Source organism: Enhydra lutris, unplaced genomic scaffold (genome assembly GCF_002288905.1).
Source record: "Enhydra lutris kenyoni isolate GAN:26980312 unplaced genomic scaffold, ASM228890v2 scaffoldscaffold11, whole genome shotgun sequence".
In the NCBI taxonomy this organism is placed as follows: Eukaryota; Metazoa; Chordata; class Mammalia; order Carnivora; family Mustelidae; genus Enhydra; species Enhydra lutris.
In genome coordinates, this window is record NW_019154095.1 from 37,387,958 (window position 1) to 37,411,905 (window position 23,948).

At 39.4% G+C, this 23,948-nt stretch overlaps 1 protein-coding gene across 1 annotated transcript in view; it reads right to left on the reverse strand.

Annotated features, from left to right (window-relative positions):
• The window catches only part of LOC111144606 (zinc finger matrin-type 4), a 369,394-nt gene that overhangs the window by 50,256 nt on the left and 295,190 nt on the right, over positions 1-23,948 (reverse strand). The window contains exon 6 of the mRNA XM_022498988.1: positions 21,206-21,302. Within this exon, the coding sequence (XP_022354696.1) occupies positions 21,206-21,302 (97 nt within the window). The remainder of the gene's footprint in view (positions 1-21,205; positions 21,303-23,948) is intronic.

The following is a 23,948-nucleotide window of genomic DNA, read 5'->3' on the forward strand; positions in this document are numbered from 1 at the left end:
CCCTTCCTCACCTCTCACTTGCCCGTCAACATGCCAGTCTATCTTCTCTTCCTGACCACTCCATATACTGCCTTCACTAAGGTTACCAAACAGTGCACTTCCAGACTTCCAGACTTATGCAGATAACCTTTGACCTGTCTCTTACCAGATTTCTCTCCTATCACAGCCTATTTGCCTCCTTCTTAAAAATGACTATCATTCCCTCCTTCTTAAAAACACTTCATCCAGTGTTCTGAGATTTTAGCCGCAAGATTTCCCTACCTCTATAACTATTCCTTTTTGATCTCCTTCATGTAATTTTTCCCAACCACACTTAAATTTTCCCATTTGCCAAGGTTTTATCCTCGCTTGCCTCTGTTTTATTCTATATCCTCTTTTTATTCAATGCACTTGTGCTTATCATGTGAACGAGCACCTCCATGGGTATTCCGAAATCTGTTTCCACTCCTTACTGATTTTGTAACCTCCCGTCCAAACTCTTATATCTAATTTTTATTGGAAGGTTTTTCTTAATGCAGCACAGATATCTCAAACTTAACAGGAATAAAAGGGAACTCATGACTTTCCTCTGTCTCTCTCAAATCAGCTTTCCCTTCTTTATTCAAGTGATATCACCAGCTCATGCGGTGCAAGTCTGAAGTCTGGGGTTGTGCACAGAGCCCCTCCCCTCCCAGCATACATCTGTCCTTCACTGCAGGGCGCCATTCCTGTTTTAGATGACGCCCTTAGCCCTTCTTCCACCCAGGGCTGCAACTGCCTTCCCAGTTCAGAAGCTCTGCACCTCTGCCTGGACTACCTCACTAATCTCTTAATTGTTGTCTCTGTTTCTAGGCTTTTCCAATCTGCTGCCAGAGCGATATCTTTAAAGTCCTTCCATGTGACTCCACCCTATAGGATAAGTATTGTCTGTCTGTCTGTCTGTGTCCCCCTCATTCTCTTTAATGACCCTGAGGACCACTTATTCTAGCTCCTATCTCTGGCTATTGTCTCTGACCTATTTTTCTCTATATATACTCCAGACTCTTTTCTGAAGGTATAAATCAGACTTTTCTAATGGTGATGTCAATTCTCAGACCAACATCTTTACCTTTCCTGTACATTGATTCATTAAAAACCCACATTAAGTTCCAACTCTTTCAGGGAGTCTTCTCACAGGCTGAGCTGGCTGCCCTTCCATAGTACTCTCTGCCTTCCCCTGACAGGATATTTCCTGTCTTATTTGAGATGATTTGACTCTGACTGTCTGTAATACTAGAATGCACCTCTGGTTTTCTGCGGGTTGGTCCCTTCTGGGCACTAAAGATATAGTGGGGAACAAGATCCAGAAAATCTCTACTCTTTTGCAACTTTTGTTCTATTTGTGAAAGTGTATATAATTCTCCCAGAGAACACCTGGGAGACGCTGACACACGTTGGTTGACAAGACGGAGCTGGTCACGTGGTAGTTGGTGGAAAACATATCAGGAAGAGATTCCAGCTAGTGTAGGAAACACAAAGTTAAGGCAGAGAAAAGTTTGGCTGTTTGAAAATCAGAATGGAGGCTGGTCAGCATTCTCAGGGTTGGGGGTGAGGGGGGTGGTCTGAGCTAGCACAGATTGGTGGTAGAGGTCAGATCACACTGGAGCTGTGTGAGTCAGCAGGAGGAGTTTGGATTCTCTTCTGAGTTCAATGGGATGCCTTCAGTGGATTTACAGGGGAAAAGAATAAAATCTGATTGCATTTGTAAAAGCTCGCTTTGGCTACTGTGTGAGGAATGGCATATAAGAAGGCAAATGTGCCCACAGGCAGCAAGTTAGGAAGGCGATGGAGATGAGTCCAGAAAGATAGAGACTGGAGGCTTGGATTAGGATGCCAAGAACAGAGACGGGGGAATGGGATACACAGAGGCAGGGTCATAGTACTGACTGATAGGTCAGACAAGGAAATGGGGGGAAGGAAAGGCATCAAGGTTATTAGTTTGCAGACTTCTGCCTTGAAGACCTAGACAAATGGCAGTGTTGTTTAGAGATATGGGGAGCCCAGGGAAGAAGGAAGTGTAAGGTTGTGGAGGGAAATCAAGTGTTCTCTTTTTAGTCATGTTAAGTTTGAGTTGCCCAACTACATCTAACTGGAGATTGGAGGAAAGGTGAGAGCAGGATTTGATGTATGTATTATATGGATTAGATCTCTTCTGGAAACTGTGCTGATAGAAAAGAATAGAACACTAAGGAAAGAGCCAATAAGCCCCTCTGTGACCAACATCTGTGCCACCTAACGGGTCTCTAGCCTCACCTGTTCACAAAGTGGTGAAACTATTTTCTTTAGAATGAGCTTTCATTATCCTAATTCAGTTATTAAAAATATGTATATATATAATATATTTATATTATATATATGTGTGTGTGTGTGTGTGTGTGTGTATAAAGTAAAATAGGCAATTTCACCAAGGGAAATTGAATATTTTATCGTAACTTGTTGTCCTGAACAAGTTCCATAAATAATAATACTTCCAACCACAGATGGTTCATTGCCCATGAAAGCTCTGCAATAAATCCCTGGGCCATAGCACCAACAGTATTTGTGTTTTGCTCATCAATGAGAAGACAAATCATTGTATCTCTCCCTTCAAATCAATCTTAGTATGCAGATAAAATCATGTATTCTCCAGGGGATATTTTAATTTTTTAATATTCTGGGTATATAATTCATTCCTAGTGGGATGTCAATTATCTGACACACATGAATCTAGAACATTTTCATTAAAGACATACGGTTTAGTTAAAAAAAGAAATGGTCCTTTATTTATCATTTTTATACATACCTAAAGCAAGGATTTCTACAATGGCACTCATTAATAAAACAAGTTTATCTTCCTGAGAAAATTGGAAACCTTTGAAGTCACTCTATTTTTGGTTTGTCTAGTTTTTTTCAAAGAGGGACAAAACAACAGCACTCGATGTTTTGGCCTTTCATCTGGCATTTGACTCTTCTGCCTTATGTTGTTATTTAGCAGCTTTCTTAGTGTACTGTGGTGGTTTTGTTGCGTGGCTACAAAACAAATAAGCTACGAGGCATGGCTAGGCTTCATGACATTTCCTAGGATTCCCTTCCCTGTCCATTTCTGGTTTTGCCTTTTCACACTCATAAGGTCAGTGCTGGCATAGCTCACAGTGTCAGATCTCCTGCGGAATGTTCACTCCACTGAGGTCGAACGTGGTGGCCATTGACATGCTTCTGTCCACGCTCACAGGTTCCAGCTCATGCTTGGAGGACAATTTGCGCTTGTCCTTGCTTGTCCTTTGCACGTTATACCCATTCCCTTTCCCACAGCTTGTCCTGCATATGTCAGGCTCCAGCATCCGATGTAAAAGGAATAGTTTTAGAGGGTGCCTCACTAGCTCCCTCACTTGTCTAAGACCAAATCCCTATGTATATGTGTGTGTGTGTGTGTGTGTGTGTGTGTGTGTGTGTGAGAGGGTTGTGTGTATGAATGTGTGTTTGTGTGTGTGTGTGAGAATGTATGCGAGAGACTATGTCTCTGTGTGAGAGTGTGTCTATGTGTGAGTGTTTGGGTACATTTGTGTGAAAAAGTGTGTATGTGTCTCTGTGCATCTGTGTGTGTAAAGATTTAAGTATGTAAGAGTGTGTGTGAGTGAGACTATGTCTCTGTGTGAGTGTGTGTTTATGTGTGAATATATGAGTACATCTGTGTGAGACGGTGTGTATGAGTGTGTCTCTGTGTGTCTTTGTGCATCTGCGTGTTAGGGTATGAGTGTGAGAGTGTGAGAGTGTGTGTGAGACTATGTCTCTGTGTGAGAGTATGGGTGTGTGTAAGTATGTGCTTTGGTATGAGTATGTTTGTGTGTTAGAGTGTGATTCTGTGCATGAGTGTGTATCTGAATATAAGTGTGTGTCTGGGTGTGACTGTGTGTCTGAATGAGTGCATCTATGTGAGAGTGTGAGTCTGTGTGTGAGTGTCTATGTGTGAGTGTGTCTGAGTGTATGTCTGAGAGAGCATGTCTGTTTGTGTCTCTATGTGTCTGTGTGTACATGTGAGAGAGTGTGTCTGTGTCTCTGTGTGTCTGTGTGTGAGTGTGCATGTCTGTATGAGAGAGTCTGTGTGCATATGTGTATATGTGTGTAAGACAGAGAAGAGGGAGGTACCTCCTAGTGGTTTTGCTTCTCTGAGTGAATCCTGGCTGATACAATGTTCATGGTGTTGTTTTTTCTCTCTGCCCCTTTCACTACTTTGGAGGCTACACACCTGCTCTCCAGGCTTGAACTTTAACCTATCTAGGTGACTCCAAAATCTCCACTGTAAGCCCTGGCTTGTACCTGAATACCAAACTTGCTTCTAACTACCTACAGCACTTTCCCACTTGGATAAAGTACCATCACTTCAAATGCAATGTATCTAAAACTTAACTCACTAAGGCTCTTCCAATCTCTATCAGAATTGCTTCCATCCCCCAGGCTGGAGAAGGCAGGCACCTGTGACTCTCTCCTCTGTTGTCCTGCCAACAATGGTTGTCAAATTGTTCCTCAGCTCTAGAGAACAGCAGGGCCCAGGGAAAAAGTTCAGTGGGTAATACCTCTGACCTGATATGTCTACTTCTAGTAGAGTTCTTTTTGTATGAAATTCTACACACTATTTATTTTAAAATAGGGTTCTTCTATTTAACCTGAGCTCTCATGCAGAGCCTTCCTCTCTGCCCGTCACATAGCTACACATCCCCCTTGGCCCTTCTCACTGGGTCATCTCTGGGATGGCAGGGCCCTTTCCCTCACTCTGATTAAGGGAAACTCTTACACTGGTAAGGAACACTTTTACTTCGTTCTTGCTTCAGCCATGGTGGTCATCATGGCATCAAAACTTCAGCAAGACTCCCCTGGCAAAAATCAACCATTACCTCCTAGGTGACAAACCCTGGGTTTTTTAGTCTTCTTCTTACTTGACCTTTTGGTATTTAGTGACTCTGAACTGAAATGTTCATTTCAGCTCAACTCATTCTTGAAATGTTTTTCTTCCTTGGCTTCTAAAGCACTAATCTATCCTGTTCTCCTACTTAGAAAAGAAAGACAAAATGTGTCATTATGAGAAAAGGCACTAGTTTCTCTTCCTTTGTCACCTGTGTGTGTGCATGCATGCATCAATGTGAGTTTATCCTTGGTCTTCTCTATACACACTCCTTGAATGATCACATCTATTTCCATCCCATCTCCTTCAATAATCTGCTATGAGCTGATGATTCCCAATCTGTATCTCAGCCATCATTTATTTTCAGAACTCCAGACCCATAACCCCAAATGCCCACTGGCATCTCCACCTAGTTACCACTAAACTTAGCACCCCCCCCCAAACTGAACTCATCCTTGTTCCCCAGCTCATCTCATCCGAGAACTTTTCTCTGGTTATTCATGTCTGCACTCACCACTCCCTTCTCTCAGTTCTTTGAGTGATATTATATAAAATCACTCTCTTCTATTAGCATTGTAATGCTCTTTTCTTGTGTTTGTTTGTTCATTTATTTTCTCCATTAAACTTTATGCTTCTTGAAGGTAGGATCACACTACTGGCAGGTCTTATATCCTTGTGATATCAGACATTAGCTAGACATCCAGTAAATATACAGAACGGAACTGAATTGAGAATGTTCAAGTATTACAGCTTTAGGAAAGGAGGACATGCCAGGAAGTCATAATTCTATCTGCTATCTAAATCCAAAGGTATCAGATGCAATTCATTTTCTTTGAACCACATGGTAGAAGAAATAGGTTTAAAGTAAAAAAAAAAAAAAAAAAAAAGAAGAAGAAGAAGAAGATGAAGAAAGAAAGAAAGAAGAAAGAAAAGGAAATGTTCTAAACTAGATTTTATAATTTGACTTAGAAAAATGTTTTAAAGATTGTTTCGGTCTGCATAATTCTGCATGACCTGATGTATTTTCCTCCCCCTCCAACTCTCTGATTGCGCCCACACAGAGGGGAATGGATGATAAGGACATGATTTATTAGACTACAATGGTTCTGTCCTTTGACTCTGAAAACCAGTGAGAGACTACAGCAGTGGGGAGGAGGCTCAGAAGCAGAAATGGGACTCCTTGGCCCCTTCCCACCCCTACCTTTGTTCCCCATGGTCAGACCACCCACAGGGGCAGATATTGGCCTCTGCCCAGTGGCCGAAGGAGGAGGAGTCTTCCTTACTCTCTCATCCCAGGTTCCCCCAGACTCTCAGAGACCACATATCTGCTGTCTCTTCACCTCTCCCTGACTAAAATTGATAAAGGAGGTTCTTATTCCTTGTCTTTCCTAAGCTTAAAAACAGGTAACTCATGAGGTCAGGTGCATCTATGATTATCTCAGAAAAGTTGAAATCTTTGCTTTATGAGCACTAAGCTAGACAAGCCAAAGAAATCATAATGCACAAAGTTGTGATGGTAAGGGAGTCCAGAAATATTTTGTGTAGAAAAAATATTTAACTCATTAAGCACCATATTTTTCACTTGTCTTTATATACATCAGAGTATAAGAAAGCAACTATTATCTCTTTAGTCTTGCCTGGCCCTGGGCCCAGACAGGCCAAGTTTGCCCTTGCCAAGTCTCAGGTCCCCCTCCAGCTTTCTCTACCTGACTCGATGATGCCCCCCATATTTCTATCTCAGGCCACTCACACCTAAACTTCTCACAGGTAAGATTCTCATATTTGTTATTTACACAATCCACATCCCATTATGCTATTATCCCTGGGACTTCTATGAGAAAGTAGACAACAGTATTTTTTCCCCCTGTGGTAAAAATTAATTTGGCAATTAGCTGGCAGGTGTGGATGTGGGGAAGGGTATCACTGTGAGAGAAGAAAACAAGTCCCTGAAATCACATCATAAGGCAGGTCGAGTGTTACAGCCTGTCATATCCCTCCTGAGAACAAGGAAATTATTCACAATTAGCAGAGAATATTGTGGAATGATATTCATGATATTCATTGACTTCAGTCATTCGAATCCTGTGCTGGCCTCAACCCTAATTAAACAGTTGAGAAAAGAAAGAATATTAATTGTTGAGCATCCATTCTGGGCCCAGGATGAGATATTTTAATCAAAAGATCCAGGAATAATTCTACTTCTAGGTTAAAAGAAAAATTACCCACATGGATAGTAAAAAAAAGATGAAACAAAACAAAATGAAAGAAAAAAAACCTGCTTTCAAACAATAAAGCAGTTCTTGTTATGAAAATCTGATTCAGTCTTACTCTTTTATCTGTGTGTTATCTTATAGAAGCTAATCATTTGCTATCATTTCCTAGAACCACACACTAGAGAAAGTGTTATAAGCACGAAGACAGAAAGAATAATTAGAGTGGTTTCTAATAGAAGTTGGACAGATAAAAATCTCTAATCATCATTCTTTGATCACAAATGTCATTTATTCGTAACATAATTTTCTTTCCTGGTTTCTTCCCTCATTTAATAGCAATGAAATATCCTATTAGGTGTTACAAGACTTAAATTACCATAAATAAGTAATAAGGGTTCAAAAAAAAAACATAAAAAATGTGAAGTTTTGAGGAAAGAAAGTAGTTTTTTGGGATAAGGTCCTGAAGTCCATACAACAAAACAGCAAGCACTTCTTGGTGCCTCATATTATTCGTACCTGTTACCCCTGATGGCTCCTGAGCCTGACTTCTTTCCTCCCTTCATAACTCAGGTTTGAGGCTAGTTTGGGCACTAAAAGCCGCACTTAGAACCTACATTTCCGGTGATGACATCGTGCAGGTGGGCACAGTGGCCCATGGTGTACCCCAGCCACACTCCGTGGCCAGCTGCTCAGAGAGCTCCCTGACTTTCATCACTGAGTACAGGCACCAGCGTCCTCTCCAGGAATTTCAGTGAACCCAAGAACTGAGGGATCTCTCTGGAATCACAAAGCTTTAGGGCTTAGGCATTTAAAAAATTGCATAAGCACTTTAAAGATAGGAAATTAACTTATTAATTTGTTATTCCCCACTAAGTGATTTAGAACCTATCACACAGTGGGCCTCTTATTTGTTAAATTACTGACCCAATCAGTGAATGTTCTGGTGTTCCTTCACCATGACGTGTCACCTTACAGAAACCTCCAGACTATGAGTAGACCAAATTCCATCCACAGAAATGAACTCTATAGATGCACTACAGAAATACCACTTGCAGGGTCTAGAAGGTTGACTCCTAAGTTACCTGCAACAGAGTTTCTTAAGAGTTAAACTTGAAAGGGGCCTCTCCACATACTTTGAAAACATTGACATATCTTTTCTTTGTATTGATGTTCTCCTAACATATTGGCATAAGGGAGCATGACTTCTTTCCTTCACTTTTTAAAAAAAATATTTTATTTATTTATTTGACAGACAGAGATCGCAAGTAGGTGGAGAGGCAGGCAGAAAGGGTTGGGGGGGTGGGAAGCAGGCTCCCTGCTGGGCTTGATCCCAAGACCCCAGGACCATGACCTGAGCCGAACTCAGAGGCTCTAACCCACTGAGCCACCCAGGCACCCCCTTTCCTTCACTTTTAAAAAGGGAACAGCCTGGGTGTCTCAGTCGGTTTAGCAGCGGACTCTTGATTTTGGCTCAGGTTATGATCGCAGGGTTGTAAGACAGAGCCCACTGTCTGGTTCCTCATTAGGCATGGAACCTGCTTAAGAGTCTCTCTCTGTCTCTCCTTTCCCCCAACTCCTGCACACACTCTCTCTCAATAAACAAACAGACAAATAAGTAAATAAATAAATAAAGGAACAGATGTCGACCACTAAATTTCCTGGCCATAGTGAACACCTCAGATTACATTTTTATCTGGTCTTTCTTTTCCATAGGAGGCACACTTTCACCTTCAGGCCTCTTACATAATGTGGAATAACACAATTATGACATCTGGTTCCAAGACTAAGAAACTGAAACCTGTATAGTTAATTTCCAAACCTTCCAGGTCTGGAAGCTGCTGAAAAATCTGAAGATTTCCCCTACTCAGCTGCCCTGAGTAAGAATTATGCTGACCTAAACCTGGATTTAAAATGAGTAACTTTAGAACACCCAGCTAAACCCATCTATGACCAAAACCTAAAGTGTCCTTTTCTGATGTAGATACTCAAGGACATAGATTCTAATTTAGTAAGTTGTCTGACCATGAAAATCTTACCTATTAGTAAGTTTATCTTACTTAGCACTGAAAAGATGTTAGGAAATGAAATCTATTATTTCAACTTTATCCATTGTCAGGGAAATAAAATTAGAGGTCTGAAACTCATCCACTTCAAGGTTATTATAAGATCTTTTTGTTAGAACAGAAATAAGTTCGGTGGTGATGGTTTTGGAAATCAAAAAGAGTAAAGTGCACATGTTATCCTGTTAGGTGTCTTTAGAAGAAAGGGTGCTTAAATAAGGAAGAGAAAATACATAGATCTCTGGAGAGTATAATAGCACCAGAGGCTGTGGGTAGAGCTTTGAACTACTTCTGTCCTGAGCTTGAAATATCACCAACATTTCCGAAAGCTAGCTTTATAGATTTTGATTTGTATTTGACTACTCAGCATGAAATGGGCTGAGATTTTTCTGGGACCCTAAAAGCTATAGAAAAACACACATTTTCTATTTGCTGTTAAGGACTATTAAGAGTGACAGTTATACATGACTATAATGATAGTTCTGTAAATTTATATTCTGACTGAAGTCCAGATTCTGGCTATATTTGGCTATTCTTAACACAACATAGAATGGTCTAGACGATATTAACTCAAAGAAAAAAAAAACACAAAAATCTTCAAAATGTTTATCATTAAGTTATAACTTAAAGAATAGTGGCCTAAGCTTAAAGAGATGTTATCTTCATACACAGAGATCATTTGTTTCCTGAGAAAACCCTTCCAATTCTGAAAGATCAGGCATTTATCAAACACCACGACTCGAAGTTGATTTAATCAGCTAATGTTGAGATTAGCCAGAATCTAGTATGAGCACATACATGCCTGAGTAGAAAGAATACAGTTTTTAAATGATAAAAAAAAATGAAAATGGGAAAGAAAAATAAATTCATGTACTCAGAATGATAAAGAAACTCTATCCAGGGAGTCTCAAAGAATGTTAGGATAGTGATTTTTGGAAATTCAGCCAAGAGGATTCTTCAATTTATTTTTTTTCAAGGTTTATAATTCATGGTGTTTGGAGCTAAATGTGCTAATTACAGATGTTTGACAAAATGCAACTTGTAATCGGAGCTGGATAAAGCAGAAAACCTGAGTGGAGCTAAGGTGTAAAGACCACATGTAATAGGGGATATTCAGATAATGTTCTCTCTGGAGTTGAGAGATTATATATCAAGCTTGAAACTGTTCTATAAAATGAGTACCCAGAGAAGGTAGAAAGCATGTGAGCACAAGAGACTCATAATGAGGACATTCTTGGAAGGCCTCTCTCAGATCGCTCTTTATATCTAACTGTCTGATTAAGCTAAGTTTGGGTTCTAAACACTGAGCAGACTTGCACTTGGTGTCTGAGTACAGAAGCCCCAACCCTGGGCAAGAAAAGAGAGTTTGCTACCAAGAATTCTGGGACAATCTTGCAGAAACAGTACTTGGAACTGAAGTACTAAATGTTACCTCAACATTCACCTACTCATTCGTTGAGGAACATTTCAAATGCAATTTCATTAATATGAAATACAATGAACACTTATTGACAAAAAAAACATCGTGTCAAGTACTGTACTGTCTATACACTTTAGTATTTTTTGCTATTGCTGTTTTTGGTATTCTTAAAACTCAATTCTTGTCCACCTGGGTGGCTCAGTCAGTTAACCATCTGCCTTTGGCTCAGGTCATGATACTGGAGTCCCGGGATCAAGCCCCCCATCAAGCTCCCTGCTCAGTGGGAGTCTGCTTCTCCCTCTGATCCTTCATCCTCCTGTGCTCTCTCTCACTCACTCTCTTCCTCTCTAAATAAAATCTTAAAAAAAAAAATTAAAAAACCCTCAATTCTCACTATAGTTTGTTAAGTTTTTTATTTTATTTTTTTAAATAATCTACTATATTTTCCTAATGTGGAAACTAAGTCACAGAAAGGCCTTTGAGTAACATGCTCAAGGTACAGAGTTAGCAGATGGTGGAGCAAGGATTGAACCCAGATGGTCTCATTCCCAAACCACTTCATGGCACTCACTTCACAAGCACATTTCCTAATGATCACCAATCAGATGCAATGATTCCTTCCTCTGAATTCCAACATTTTGTACCTCTTACACTTAATATATCCTATGTGGTTCTTAAATGTAATTGCTTGACTACATGTTGCATCCCCTCAACTAGCTTTTAAACTTGATGAAATGTATAATTATCTCTGCCTCTCTTTCTGCTGTCCCCAAGGCCTGTTTAATGTCCCGCACACAGTAGGTGTTCAATAGATTCTGGTAATGGGATTGAATTAAATGGGGTGAGGGACTGATATGTCCAATCACTCACTACTACCCCAACTACACTATGGAAATCACAGCCAAGTGGACTTGCTCAATTCTGTCTTCCACACTGAAGAGAGATGGTAGATAGCTAAACAAGATAATGCAACCAAGGCAAGTTTCCATTTTCATCTCATTTCCTCTCCCTACTTCCCCAACAAAACTGACCTAAATGAAGTGAGATCTTTCATTTATGTAATCCAATTTCCTGGCATTTCATGTTTCAGGATAACCTTTAAGAGATTAGACAAATGCTGGCAAAACTCAATATTATACTGAAGTCTGGCTAGAGTAAAAGTCAATGGCAGCTAAAGTTAGTTTATAAATGGACATACTCTCATTTCTAATGAACTCTGGTGAAATGTGAGAGAAGTAGTTATAGGAACTTACAGAAGACCCAGAAGGAGTGCAAGTCCAGAAGCTTCAACTGCTCAGGTGAAGGGCCAAGGTCTACCTTAGAACTTTCCTGACTCCCTCTTACCTATTCTTATGCTTAAGAAGCCACTATGCTTAAGAAGCATTATGCACCATATTCATAACTTGGAATAAAGTTAAAAATAAATTTCTTTATCTTTTTATACAACCAACTTCAATCCCTTTTGCCCCGAAGTCATAAGCATTTGACGAGCCCCTCTGTCTTTCGTTTAAGACCAGGCCTCCAGGACACCTCTCCTCTCATAGGGCTAACTCTTCAAGGATTGGTCAGCTTCTGGGCCACTGGGCAGCAGAGAAGGAAACACAAAAGAAGAATCAATTTACCGCCAATCTTCTGGCAGTTGAAAAATATGAAAAAAATTAAAGAAGGTAAACCTCAAAGTCATAAAATTAGATAATGTTAGGAATGACAGAGACTTTGACGACTCCCATTTTCCAGCCCCTTCCTGTTTCGATGAAGACACTGAAACTGGGTGAGGGGACATGATTTGTTCACAACCACACAGAGAAAGAAAGAATGGCTGCCACACGCAGCAGGGCAAACACATCTCCAAAGCATTATGTTGAGTTGAGCGAAAGAAGCCACACAGAAAAAATGCATACTATATTATATTCCACTAAGTTCTGGTGCAAGTCAAACTAAGCTGTGGGGACAGAAATCAGTGTTTGGCTGGGTGGATGGGGGGTTGTGAGCCTTAAAAGGGCCCACGAGAACTTTTGGTGGTTATGAAAATAATATTCTGTACTTTGATTGGGCTGCTAGTGACATGGTAGACACAAGTGTCAAAACCCATCCCACTGTACCCCTCAAATCTATTCATCTTGTGTGTAAATTGAGTCTCAACAGACTGACTTAATTTTTGTTGTTGTTGTTGTTGTTGTTGTTAACTGCCCAGGGTGTGAGACGTGGTGCTGACATGGGGACTTTAGCTATGTGTCTCCCAGGCCAGGCCTGTTGGGCTCCACCACTCTCCTTCTAGTTCTTTCTGTTCTCGATGCAAATCCACTCTTTGGAACCAAGTCTTGGTGACTGGTCCTGGACGAATCGCTGAAGCAGCATAACAAAGACACATTCCACAATTGTCTCCATAATAGTCTCCACAATTAAATCCGAGACACTAAACTATCAGCTAACAACTTCTCTGGAGATAGCCATGACTTATGCAAATTTCAGGCAGGACAAAATAATGATTATCAGTCCCCCCCAAAAGGAGGAGCCTGGTAAATGAGTGAGCTAAAGAATATTGGGTACCAGTGGTAATTCTAGAAGTAATATGAAAGAATGAAAGTGCTCCCTATTTAGTTAATCTCAAGCCTGCAAGGGCCTAATCTAGTCACATACTGTAATTATAATGTATCCCTAGGTATGGCGTATATAGCAAAAGCATGCAAGTGAGACTTGGAAAAATAGAGCTTTCAGGATTGTGCATTAGTGCTATATATAGTGATATGTATAGTTTTTCTCTGGCTTCTCTGGAATTCTCTCTAAAGGCTGTTGTGTCTTCCTTTTCAGAAGCTGAACTCTGTTTCATCAGAGGCCTTCCTCAAAGAAGGAAGGGCTCCTGACAGTAGTGGACTTGAATGTTCTGCCCATTAAAAACAGGGCTAGAGAACATTTCTGACCCACAGGCCTGCCACAACCCTGTCCCTCACGCCTGCAGCAGGCTCCCTGGTTTTGTTTTTAATTTAAATTCAATTAGCCAACATCTAATACATCATTAGTTTCAAATGTAGAGTTCAATAAATCATCAGTTGTGTATAATACTCACTGTTCACCCCATCACAGGCCCTCCTTTATGCCCATCACCCAATTACCCCATCCCCCCACCCACCTCCCTCTAGCAACCCTCAGTTTCTTTCCTAGAGTTAAGAGTCTCTCCTGGTTTGTCTCCCTCTCTGATGACTTCCAATTCAGTCTCTCCTCCCTTCCCCCATGATCCTCTGTGCTGTTTCTTATATTCCACATGTGAGTAAAACTATATGATTATTGTCTTTCTCTGACTGACTTATTTCCTTCAGCATAATACCCCCCAGTTCCACGTCAGTGTAAATGGTAAGTATTCATCCTTTCTGATGGCTGAGTCATATTCCACTGTGTATATATCCACCACATCATCTTTATCCTTTCCTCTGTCAATGGACATCTCTGTTCTTTCTATAATTTGGCTCTTGTGGACATTGAGCAAGCTCCCTATTTACAGTGCCTGGGATTCCCTTTGGCTAGAAAGGCTTGGTGACACTCCATAAGCCCCTCTTCCTAGAAGAGCCATTTTGCACAGCCAGAATCATAATGTGGGATAAGCAAATCAGTTGCCTTACGTTCTAAATTTCACCCTTGATTCTAAGCTTTTCCTAGCAACTTACAAGTTATCAGTTGAAGGGAAATAACTTGACCCTCTTTGGGAAAGGTGGGTCTGTTTTAAAGCCTGTCATAAGCCCTGTTTATCCCAGCTATTATTGGATATATATATATATATATATTTATATATATATAATTTTTTATACACACACACACACACACGTGTGTGTGTGTGTGTGTGTGTGTGTATATTTTATGTTTTTCAGAAAAGAAAACTTTCTTATGAAAAAATATAGCACAATACCAAAGTCCCAAACCTTCTGATTATTGAAATTCTTGGTCAGGGGCACCTGGGTGGCTCAGCTGGTTAAATGTCTACCTTTGGCTCAGGTCATGATCTCAGGGTCCTGGGAATGGAGGATCAGGTTCCCTACTCAGCACGAAGTCTGCTTTGGATCTCTTTCTCTCCCTCTTCCTCTAACCCTCCCCCACTCTTGTGCTTGCACTCTCTAGCTCTCTCAAATAAATAATATCTTAAAAAAAAAAAAAGAAAGAAATTCTTGGTTAGTGCCAATAAACCACATTGAAAATTCCACAAAAAATATTAGATCTTTAGCCTTTGGAGACATCCATGCATTGATTTCTTCCTCATTTATTTGTTTGCTTCTAAATATTCCCTGGGGTTTTAAACTATTATTTATTAAAAGTACAGACAGTTTTTGATGGTTGCCATATTTGTAAAACTATCTTATTTATTATTGTACACTCCTCAGATAACTAACCGCTATCCTAAATGCAGGAAATAAATTCCAAGGAATTTAAAACAAACATATTCCTGGGCACCTGGGTGGCTCAGTGGGTTAAAGCCTCTGCCTTCTGCTCAGGTCATGATCCCAGGGTCCTGGGATCGAGTCCTGCATCGGGCTCTCTGCTCGGCAGGGAGCCTGCTTCCCTTCCTCTCTCTCTTGCCTGTCTCTCTGCCTACTTGTGATCTCCTACTTGTGATATCTGTCTGTCAAATAAATAAATAAAATCTAAAAAAAAAAATACATAAAACAACCACATTCCAGCTCTGAAAATTAGTCTAAATCTCCATTCAATCACTCAATTATTTATTTCACTTAAGAAATACATGAATATGATGGGAAAATGAACAATATGGAGGCTTTGTTTGGAGGAGTCATAAAAGCTGGGAAAAACTGCAGAGAAAGCAATGGATATTGGCATTCAAAGCTTCTTTTCAAAGAAGAATATTTAGAAATTTCTACTAACTTTTGGTCAGCCTGATTTATTCTCTTAGACACTTGTGTCTCATTTTCAACCAACTGAAGTATCAAAGTAAGTAATGACAACTTTTATGTCCATTATTTCTAGGTAATATAATGAATGTCCTGAGGCTTGAAGTGTTCCCTAAACTCAAATTTAAGCCCATTATGGGGGAATTGTTCATTAGTCTATGATATGTACTCATGTGCCTTTAAATTTCATTTTAATCATTTGTACTAATTGACAGACTATATCCCCTGGAAACCATGAAAAATCTACTAATAGGCAATTGCTTCATATGTCAGTATGATCATTTGCATTTCTAAACCTTTAATATCATTAGATACTTAGTATTTTTCTTGTTATTTAATTGTGGAGCAAAATTTGACTGCCATTTTGCTGTTTATGATATTTGCCAAAAGAAGAAAAAGTCTCTTTACTACTCGTAAAAAGCAATACGATAACAATGGTATTATTTAATTATTATTATAATAGTAATAGTACTGATGGCCGATAACCTGACTTCTGCTCTTGGGTCCGCCAACCATATTTTTGGGGTCTTGGACAAGTCACTCTTGTGAATCTCAGTTTTCTAACATTTGGCCATTAACAGGGATGCCACGTGTATTATATATAGTAACATTTTCAAAGCATTTTAATTTGTTGCTATACCCCAGTTGCACAGAAGTTTCACTCCAGTTAACAGCAGTGGCACCCTTGCCATATCCACCATCATCGTTGTCCTTGTCATTGTCATCCTTATTGGCATAGACAAGGAAGAAGGTACCCAGAAAAACACGACTTAGGGATACTTACGGAAAAAAGTAAGTAGGTTTCACAATGTATTCATTTCCCAGGGCTACCCTAAAAAAGGCACCACAAACTGGGTGGCTTAAAACAACAGAAATCTATGCTCAGTTCTAGAGGGTAGGAGTCTGAAATCAAGGCATCAGCAGCTCCTTCCAAAGCTCTAGAAGAGAATCTTTCCTTGCTTTCCAGCCCCTGTTGGCTCCTGGTGTTCCATGGTTTGTAGAGAGAATCCCGGTCTCTGCCTCTGTTTTCATATGGCCTGCTTCTCAGTGTGTCCCAATATCCCTTACCTTCCTTTCATAAATTCACCATGTATCCGATCCAGAGTCCACCCTGAATCCAGAATGATTTCATCTTGAGATTCTTAACGGTTTACATCTGCAAAGACCCTATTTACAAAAAAGTTCACCTTCTGAGCTCCTGGACATAATGTTGAAGGAACATTGCTAGCTCCAAGGAATGCTGAAGGCTGACTAGGGACCTGTGTTGAGAAGAATTTTAAAGCTGAAGTCAGGATTAGTAGAGAGGAATACCAGGATCATGAGCAAGGTATGGAAAGTGGACACACACTTGTCATGTTCTTGTCATCACTAAGCACTTAGTACAAAGGAATTGAGACCTAAAGAAGATTTGTCACCGCCCCTGGTCACTCAGTGGCAAAGTTGCATTAGAAATAAAATCCCCTGACTCAAAATTCAGTGCTCTTTCCACTACAAAGTTTAATAATCTCTCATCTCAACACCTCTCTAGAAGTTATTACTAAAAATATAAATATAAGACCTTGAAAATTACTGACACCTTAATACTTACATTGATTTAATCGGTCAGATTAGGGTCATTAAGAACCATTTGGCTGACTTCCAGTTCCAGCTCTGATACCGTACAAACCTTCCACTTGAGAAAAAAATAAAAGCTGGATAAAATTTAAAGGAAAAGGGTGCCTGAGTGGCTCACTGGGTTAAGTGACTGCCTTCGGCTCAGGTCATGATCTCAGAGTCCCAGGATCGAGTCCCACATCGGGCTCCCAGCTCCACAGGGAGTCTGCTTCTCTCTCTGACCTTCTCCTCTCTCATGCTCTCTCTCATTCTCTCTCTCAAATAAATAAATAAAATCTTTCCAAAAAATTTAAAGGGAAAACTTTGAAAGCTTTGAAAAATTGGGGGCAGCAGATGTCAGTATACTTTAAAGAAAGTATTACTAGTAACGAAGGACATTTCTTGATGACAAAAGGTGATTTAAAAGGGCCAATTCAATAGGAATATTTTGAAAAGTTCTTAAATTTGTAAGCATCTAATAGTGTACCTTTAAATATATAAAGAAAAGAAATAGAATTAAAAGGACACCCAGGCAAATCCATACCTACAGTACGAAGTTTTTTAAGTCCTTCTGTTTCTCATGAATGTAATAAGCAGACAAAAAATCAGTAAGGACATTGAATATTGAACAAGATTTAAAAACTTGACCTGATATATAGAACCATTTATCCTGAAAAAGGCACATTCTTTTCAAGGGAACATGAAGTTTTACCAAAATCGAACATTTGCCTGGGGCATAGAGCAAGTCTACACAAATTTTAGGAGATTGAAATCATTTAGAGTATGTCCTCTGACCACAGTGGAATCCAGGTACAAATTAATCCCCCAAAATATTAATAGAAAAATCCCCTACATATTAGGTGGTAAGCAGAGTATTTCTAAATAGTCATGAGTAGAAGAAGAACTCACAGTAAAAATCAGAGAGTAAGTTGAAATAAATAATAATAAAAAATACTACCTACTAAAACCTCTAGGATACAAAAAATAACTTGTGGGTTGTAGCTAAATCAGTGTGGTAAGGGACATTGAGAGCCTTAAATCCATATATTAGAAGAAAGGAAACAGTGGAAAATTGATGATTTATACTTTCCTATGAGGGAGCTAGGGGGAAATGCAAATTAAATCCACAGGGAGTAGAAAGAAAAGAATTTTTTAAATGGCAGAAAAGAACTATACTCAGAGAAAATCAACAAACCCCAACATTCATTCATCAAAAAGACTAATAAGGATTGATAAACTTCTAATAAAAATGGTCACACAATTTTTTTAAAAAAGGAAGAGACAAATAATATTAGGAATGAGAAATATCCTACAGACAATTATAAATAAAATAAGGGATATCATGAACAACGTTATACCAATACATTTAAAAATGTAGATAAAATGGCAAATTCATTGAAAAATAACTAATTTAAAATCGATACAAGAAGAAATAGAAAATATGGGCTTGTTTCATTAAAGAAATTACATTTTTAATAAAAATACGCCTATAGTATAGTCTCCATGGCTTCCCAATGAATTCTACCTAAAATTATTTATTTATTTTTAAAGATTTTATTTATTTATTTGAGAGGGAGAGAGAGAGCACAAGCACAGAGAGCGGCAGGCAGAAGCAGAAGGTTCCCCGCCAAGCAAAGAGAGCTCAATGGGGGACTCCATCCCAGCACCCTGGGATCATGACCTAAGCAGAAGGCAGACGCTTAAATGACTGAGCCACCCAAGCATCCCCTTCCCAATATTTAAATAAGAAGTAATAGCAGTTTACTACAAACTCACTCAGGGTTTAGAAAAGAGGGAAAACCTCTCAACTTGTTTAATGAGATTAGCATAAAGTTGATGCCAAAGCTGACAGGGGGATTACAGAAAATCATGGAAGAATCTGTCTTAGAAACACACACACACACACCCCACACACAATATCCATTAGCTATAAGGGCAGATGGAACAGTCATGTGGCAAGCGCTTTTTGCCCTCGATCCACTCGTTAGAAGGAGAGCAACCTTGTGTTTACTGCGGTAGGGACAAGTATCTTGTTTACTGGAAAGAAGGCAGCATTGTTAGGAGACGAACCTTTCTAAAGTCACACATATTTATTAAAGCCACCAGGAAAGTAATGCTTTCTTTTTCAAAATTCATCATTATACTCTACTGGCAGTCCTCCATGCCAGGCCTGTCTGTAGTAACTCAGAGAGATGGGAGAAGCAGAAGCCTGAGTCCGACACTGCTAAGTTCAGTCCTGGTTCTGCCATTTTTGGCAAGGGGATGTTCAGTTAGTTCTTTGGTCTCCCTTAGCCTCTGTGTTCTTGTATAAAATAATAGGTTAATGCCATTTATCTGAAGGTAGTTCAGGGGATTCAATGAGAGAATGGATCTGAAAAGACCTGTACACATGGAGAGGCAGATAGTCTCCTGAAGCTGGAGATACTATATGCATGATGTATTTACAGAATTTGTGCCACTTAGAGTCACTATTCTCTACCATTTTCTATTTATTAACAGCAATGAATGCATGTCCCTAAAAGACTTTCACTGACTGTCGCAGCTACCTGAAATGCATCTCTGTGTCCATCAGATGCATGTGGGTTAGAACGCAGTTGGTGCCTCTTACAACGCGCCAGTTAGAGAAACAACGGATAGACTGTCTGGGGTAGGGCAGCAGTGTCAGTATTCAATACAAGCATTCTGGGTATCCCACAACAAATCAGAGAAAAATCTTTTTTTTTTGAAGAATTACCTTGATAAAATCCTCTGGGGGTGGATCAGAGTACCAGCAAGTCATGAAAGGGGTTTTACTCATGAGAAGGCATAAACTGAGGGAAGTCTGAGAGTCCATCACTAACTCTGGGCTTAAATTTCCTCACCTACTCTAGACCCCTGAAACCTGTATCTTTATAATAACTTTGCAAAAAAAAAAAAAAAAATCCTTGTCTGGAAAGCACCTTCCTCATACTCCTGCATAGAAAATTGTTACTCGTTCTTTTAGAATCACACACTCATTCCATCAAAAATGTTTATGAAGCCCTTCATACGTACTGAGTACCAATGAGGCACCAAGGTTATTAGGACCACAACCTCATTTATGTGCTCAGGCTCAGGCTCTGTACAGATGTCCCTGTCAGTCTTGCCCTGGTTGCTCCCTCCTGGGTACTCAAAGCTCTGGGTGTTCACAGTATTAGAGAACAATCCCTGTGTTCACATGACTATTTCCCCTGCCTAGAAGGGAGCTAGCTCTGCAAGAGAAAGACCTAATTCAGTTCAGCTTTTCTTCCCCAGGGCACACCTCAGAGCTGACATGTAGTGGGCACTCGATAAATGTTTGTTGACTGAATCATTCATTATTCATGAGGTCTTGATACAGTAAAATCTGTTGAATGATTCTGGTAATGAATATGAGAGAAATCAAAACAATTACACTTAGGAAAATTATATATTTTTGAGATATTTTTTGTTTTTTCCTTTTTTATTAGATTTTCTCAGTAGTCCTAGCAGCTATTTTAAATACTTACAAAGCTAACATCACTGATCTTTTTTTAAAGATGCACAGTATAAATATAGTTGAAATTATGCACGATAGCCTATTCTGGTTTAAAAACTATGAGAATTTGGGAGGAAAAACAGAACAAGCTGTCATTTAACTAGAAATAGCTATGCATGCAAATAACTTAAGATACTAGAGAATTTGTTAGGTTTCTGTACTAATCAACAATTTTCACCTAGAAATGGTAAGTGGTAGAAGATATTCATAGAATTTGACTTCACAACACTGAAGCCTGGCACATCTCCCAAATAGAAATAACATTGTTTCTTTAAAAACACTTAGGATAGATCTAAGAGTTTCCCAAAGTTTGTGAAAATGTGCTGAACTGTTCTTGAAAAAATTAAAGAATAAAAACAAGCAGATGAAAGAGCCTGTCATTACTTGTGCTAAAAAAGGAGAAGCCATCTTTAAGTTGTGCTAGGCAGGCCCTAGAGGTTTCAGTATAAATATCAGGGGAAATTTTGAGATAAAGAGATGTGCTTTCCATTGACTTATTTTGAAATAATTAAAATGTTTAGCCTTTTTTTTCCCCACCATGCTATAAATTATATACAAAAGGACCGAAGGGTGAAAGCATGAAAGTACCTACTTGGTCTGGTGTTTCGATCCTTTCAGATGGGCATGATACTGTTCTATGGAGTTTAGAGAGACACTGCAGATGGTACATCTGTAATTGCGCCTCAGACCTGCGGACAACAGACACACTTGATTAGCCGCATCCTTGCCATCACTATCTGAATGAACTCCAGAATCTCTAAAAAGTTCTGGGCAGAGTATCTAAAAGGGCATCAGGTCTACCCCACCAACACTTCAATCCTCCTTACAAAACCCGGCCAACACTTCCCTTAGTAGAAGTTAGAAGCAGGTTGCTCCATTTCTGGATGCCTGAAATTATTAGGATGTGGCAAATCGAACGTAATTTTAAAAAGGGTGGGGAAGAACATGCTTCCTGAGATACAAAGTTTCTGGACATTTTGTAACCCAAACAAAGATAATTCTACTTTTTTCTTAAGGCATATAGACATGGTATGCTGTCATATCTGCAAAGAAATTTGAGACTCCAGAGAAAAACTCTGTCTCGATTACTCTTTCAACCCTATTTCAATGGCAAAATCACAAATTCAGCTTCAGATCTCATTCATTGGAATTCTTCCAGGATCATCTTATAAAATGCAAATACCCAAGAGATGGATAATAATCTAATTCACATAAAAGCTTACTTTCCACCAAAGAGTTTTAAAGAAAGTTATTCATTAATTTATTAATTTAATTCATCAATTCATTCATTAATAAAGTATCAACTTTGGACCAGCCACTAGGGAATCCGAGATGAATAAGATGTTCTTTGCTTTCAAGGAGTTTAGTAAATATGTTGACTTCTTTATAATATTGATTCATCTAGAGTCAAATGTGTTAGAAAGTAGCTTTAATCAAACTTTAAACATTTGCCACAGCTCAGAGACCCCATGAAATACATTCCTTCTGCTAGTGTGTCCCATCAGAGTAGAGAGAAAGGTAAACTGTGAGTCATGATCTGAAAAGTCTGAATTTAAATCTTGGCTCCAGTCATTCCTGGTTGTATGATCTAGGGGAAATCATGCAATTTCTTCCTGGTCTCAACATGAAGACAAAACCATTCACTGTGACAATTAGGCAAATAAATATACTAAAATGCTTATCAAGTGACAGTTGATATTAATTTTGCTCCAACATTCTATGTCTTACCATTGGAAAGCCAGAATTATAAACAGTTGTAGCATTTTCCCCCCGATGAATGTATAGCATTTTCTTTCTAAGAAACAAAATCATTCTCATTTTTCTAAAAGGAAAATACACAGCATTGGCAGAATTGTGTAACCTACAACCTGGGTGACTTTATATAAATTAGTTGACTTCTCTGGACTTTTCATTCCTTAAAGGATCATGGGAAGGACTGAGTGAGATAATGCATGTATGAAATAGTAGCTGGTACATAACAAGTGTTCAACATAAATTAGCTATTATTATAATTTCAAAGGAATATTAAAATAGAATTTTTTCCTCAATGTCACAGATGAAGCCCTAAGTTGAAGCCCAGTCCAAAACATCCAAAGGAAATAGTCAAGAATCAATTTCAAATCCAGAGCTGACCACCCACTACCAATCTAAAAAAGAGGTTGAAGATAAAAGAAATAGGTAGAAGATTTCTTAAAGGAGCCATATTGTACTGTTTTACTTACCCCACTCCTTGTGAATTGGATGTGTCCTTCTCTCTCACCTCAAACCTATGGGAAAAGACTTCAGTGGAACTAACTCCCTAAAGAGCTTCAGAAGTGCCTCCTTACGCTTGGGAAGTCAAGTATTGGACTCTTGATACCCCCTGCAAGATTAAAAATTCCAGAGTCTGTAGCTAGTTAGCAACTTTGATGGCAAAGCAAGAAAGGTGGCAGGATTGGGCACGTATTCTCACAGCTTCTCACAGATCCATGTGTGTCCTGTGTATGAGCAGAGCTGGTTTGGTGATGTTTAGGATATTGGAGTTGGGAGCAATAAGATCTCAGCAGAAAGATGCTAAAAATGTTCAGCTGGATATCTGGAGGCTTCAAGTGACCCCAGAGGAAATATGTAGCTCATATCAAGTAATGCTGAGTTCCTGAAAAGCCATGAAATCACCCCATGAGAAGAAGAGTCAGTTTGCAGCCCCGCCAGATCAGGCAGCATCTACGCTAGCCTTGTCCGTTTATCTATCAAGTCAACTTTTATCCCCCTCACCTTTATAACCTGATACCCTGCTTCCCTCAGCCTTGAAGGAACCTGAGGCAACCTTCTGAGCTAAAGGGATAAAAAGCAAAACCCTAGAAGGAAAGCAAGAGCCCTGGGCAGAGAAAAAGAGAGGAGCCTATGGATCTTTCTTTTCTCATAAACAGGCAGCCCAAGCTGATCGGAGCAGAGAGAGAGGAAAAAACTTAACTTTTAATAAAGTTTAGAGATACCTGAGAAATTGTTTTTCTATCCTGGATAGATCAAATAAAGGCATAGAACTTTTATGTATCTAAGAATGAGAGTAAAGAACTCTTTTCAGCTTAAAAGAAAAGAAAAACAAAAAGAAAAAAAAAAACCTATGCCACCATGAAGAGCTGTGCTTACATCACCTTTCAATTTCACAGGTGTGCATGACTCAGAACGATGATTGTAGTCCCCAAACCCAGAGAACATAAGTTATCACAACCAGCATGTGAGCCGTTGAATGCTTCTCTAGGGCTGGTCGATTCCTTCTTTTATGCATGGAGTCAGAATGTGAAAACCAGCTTCAGGCCTTCCTCCCTGGGTTTTCCATCAATGTTGTCATAATA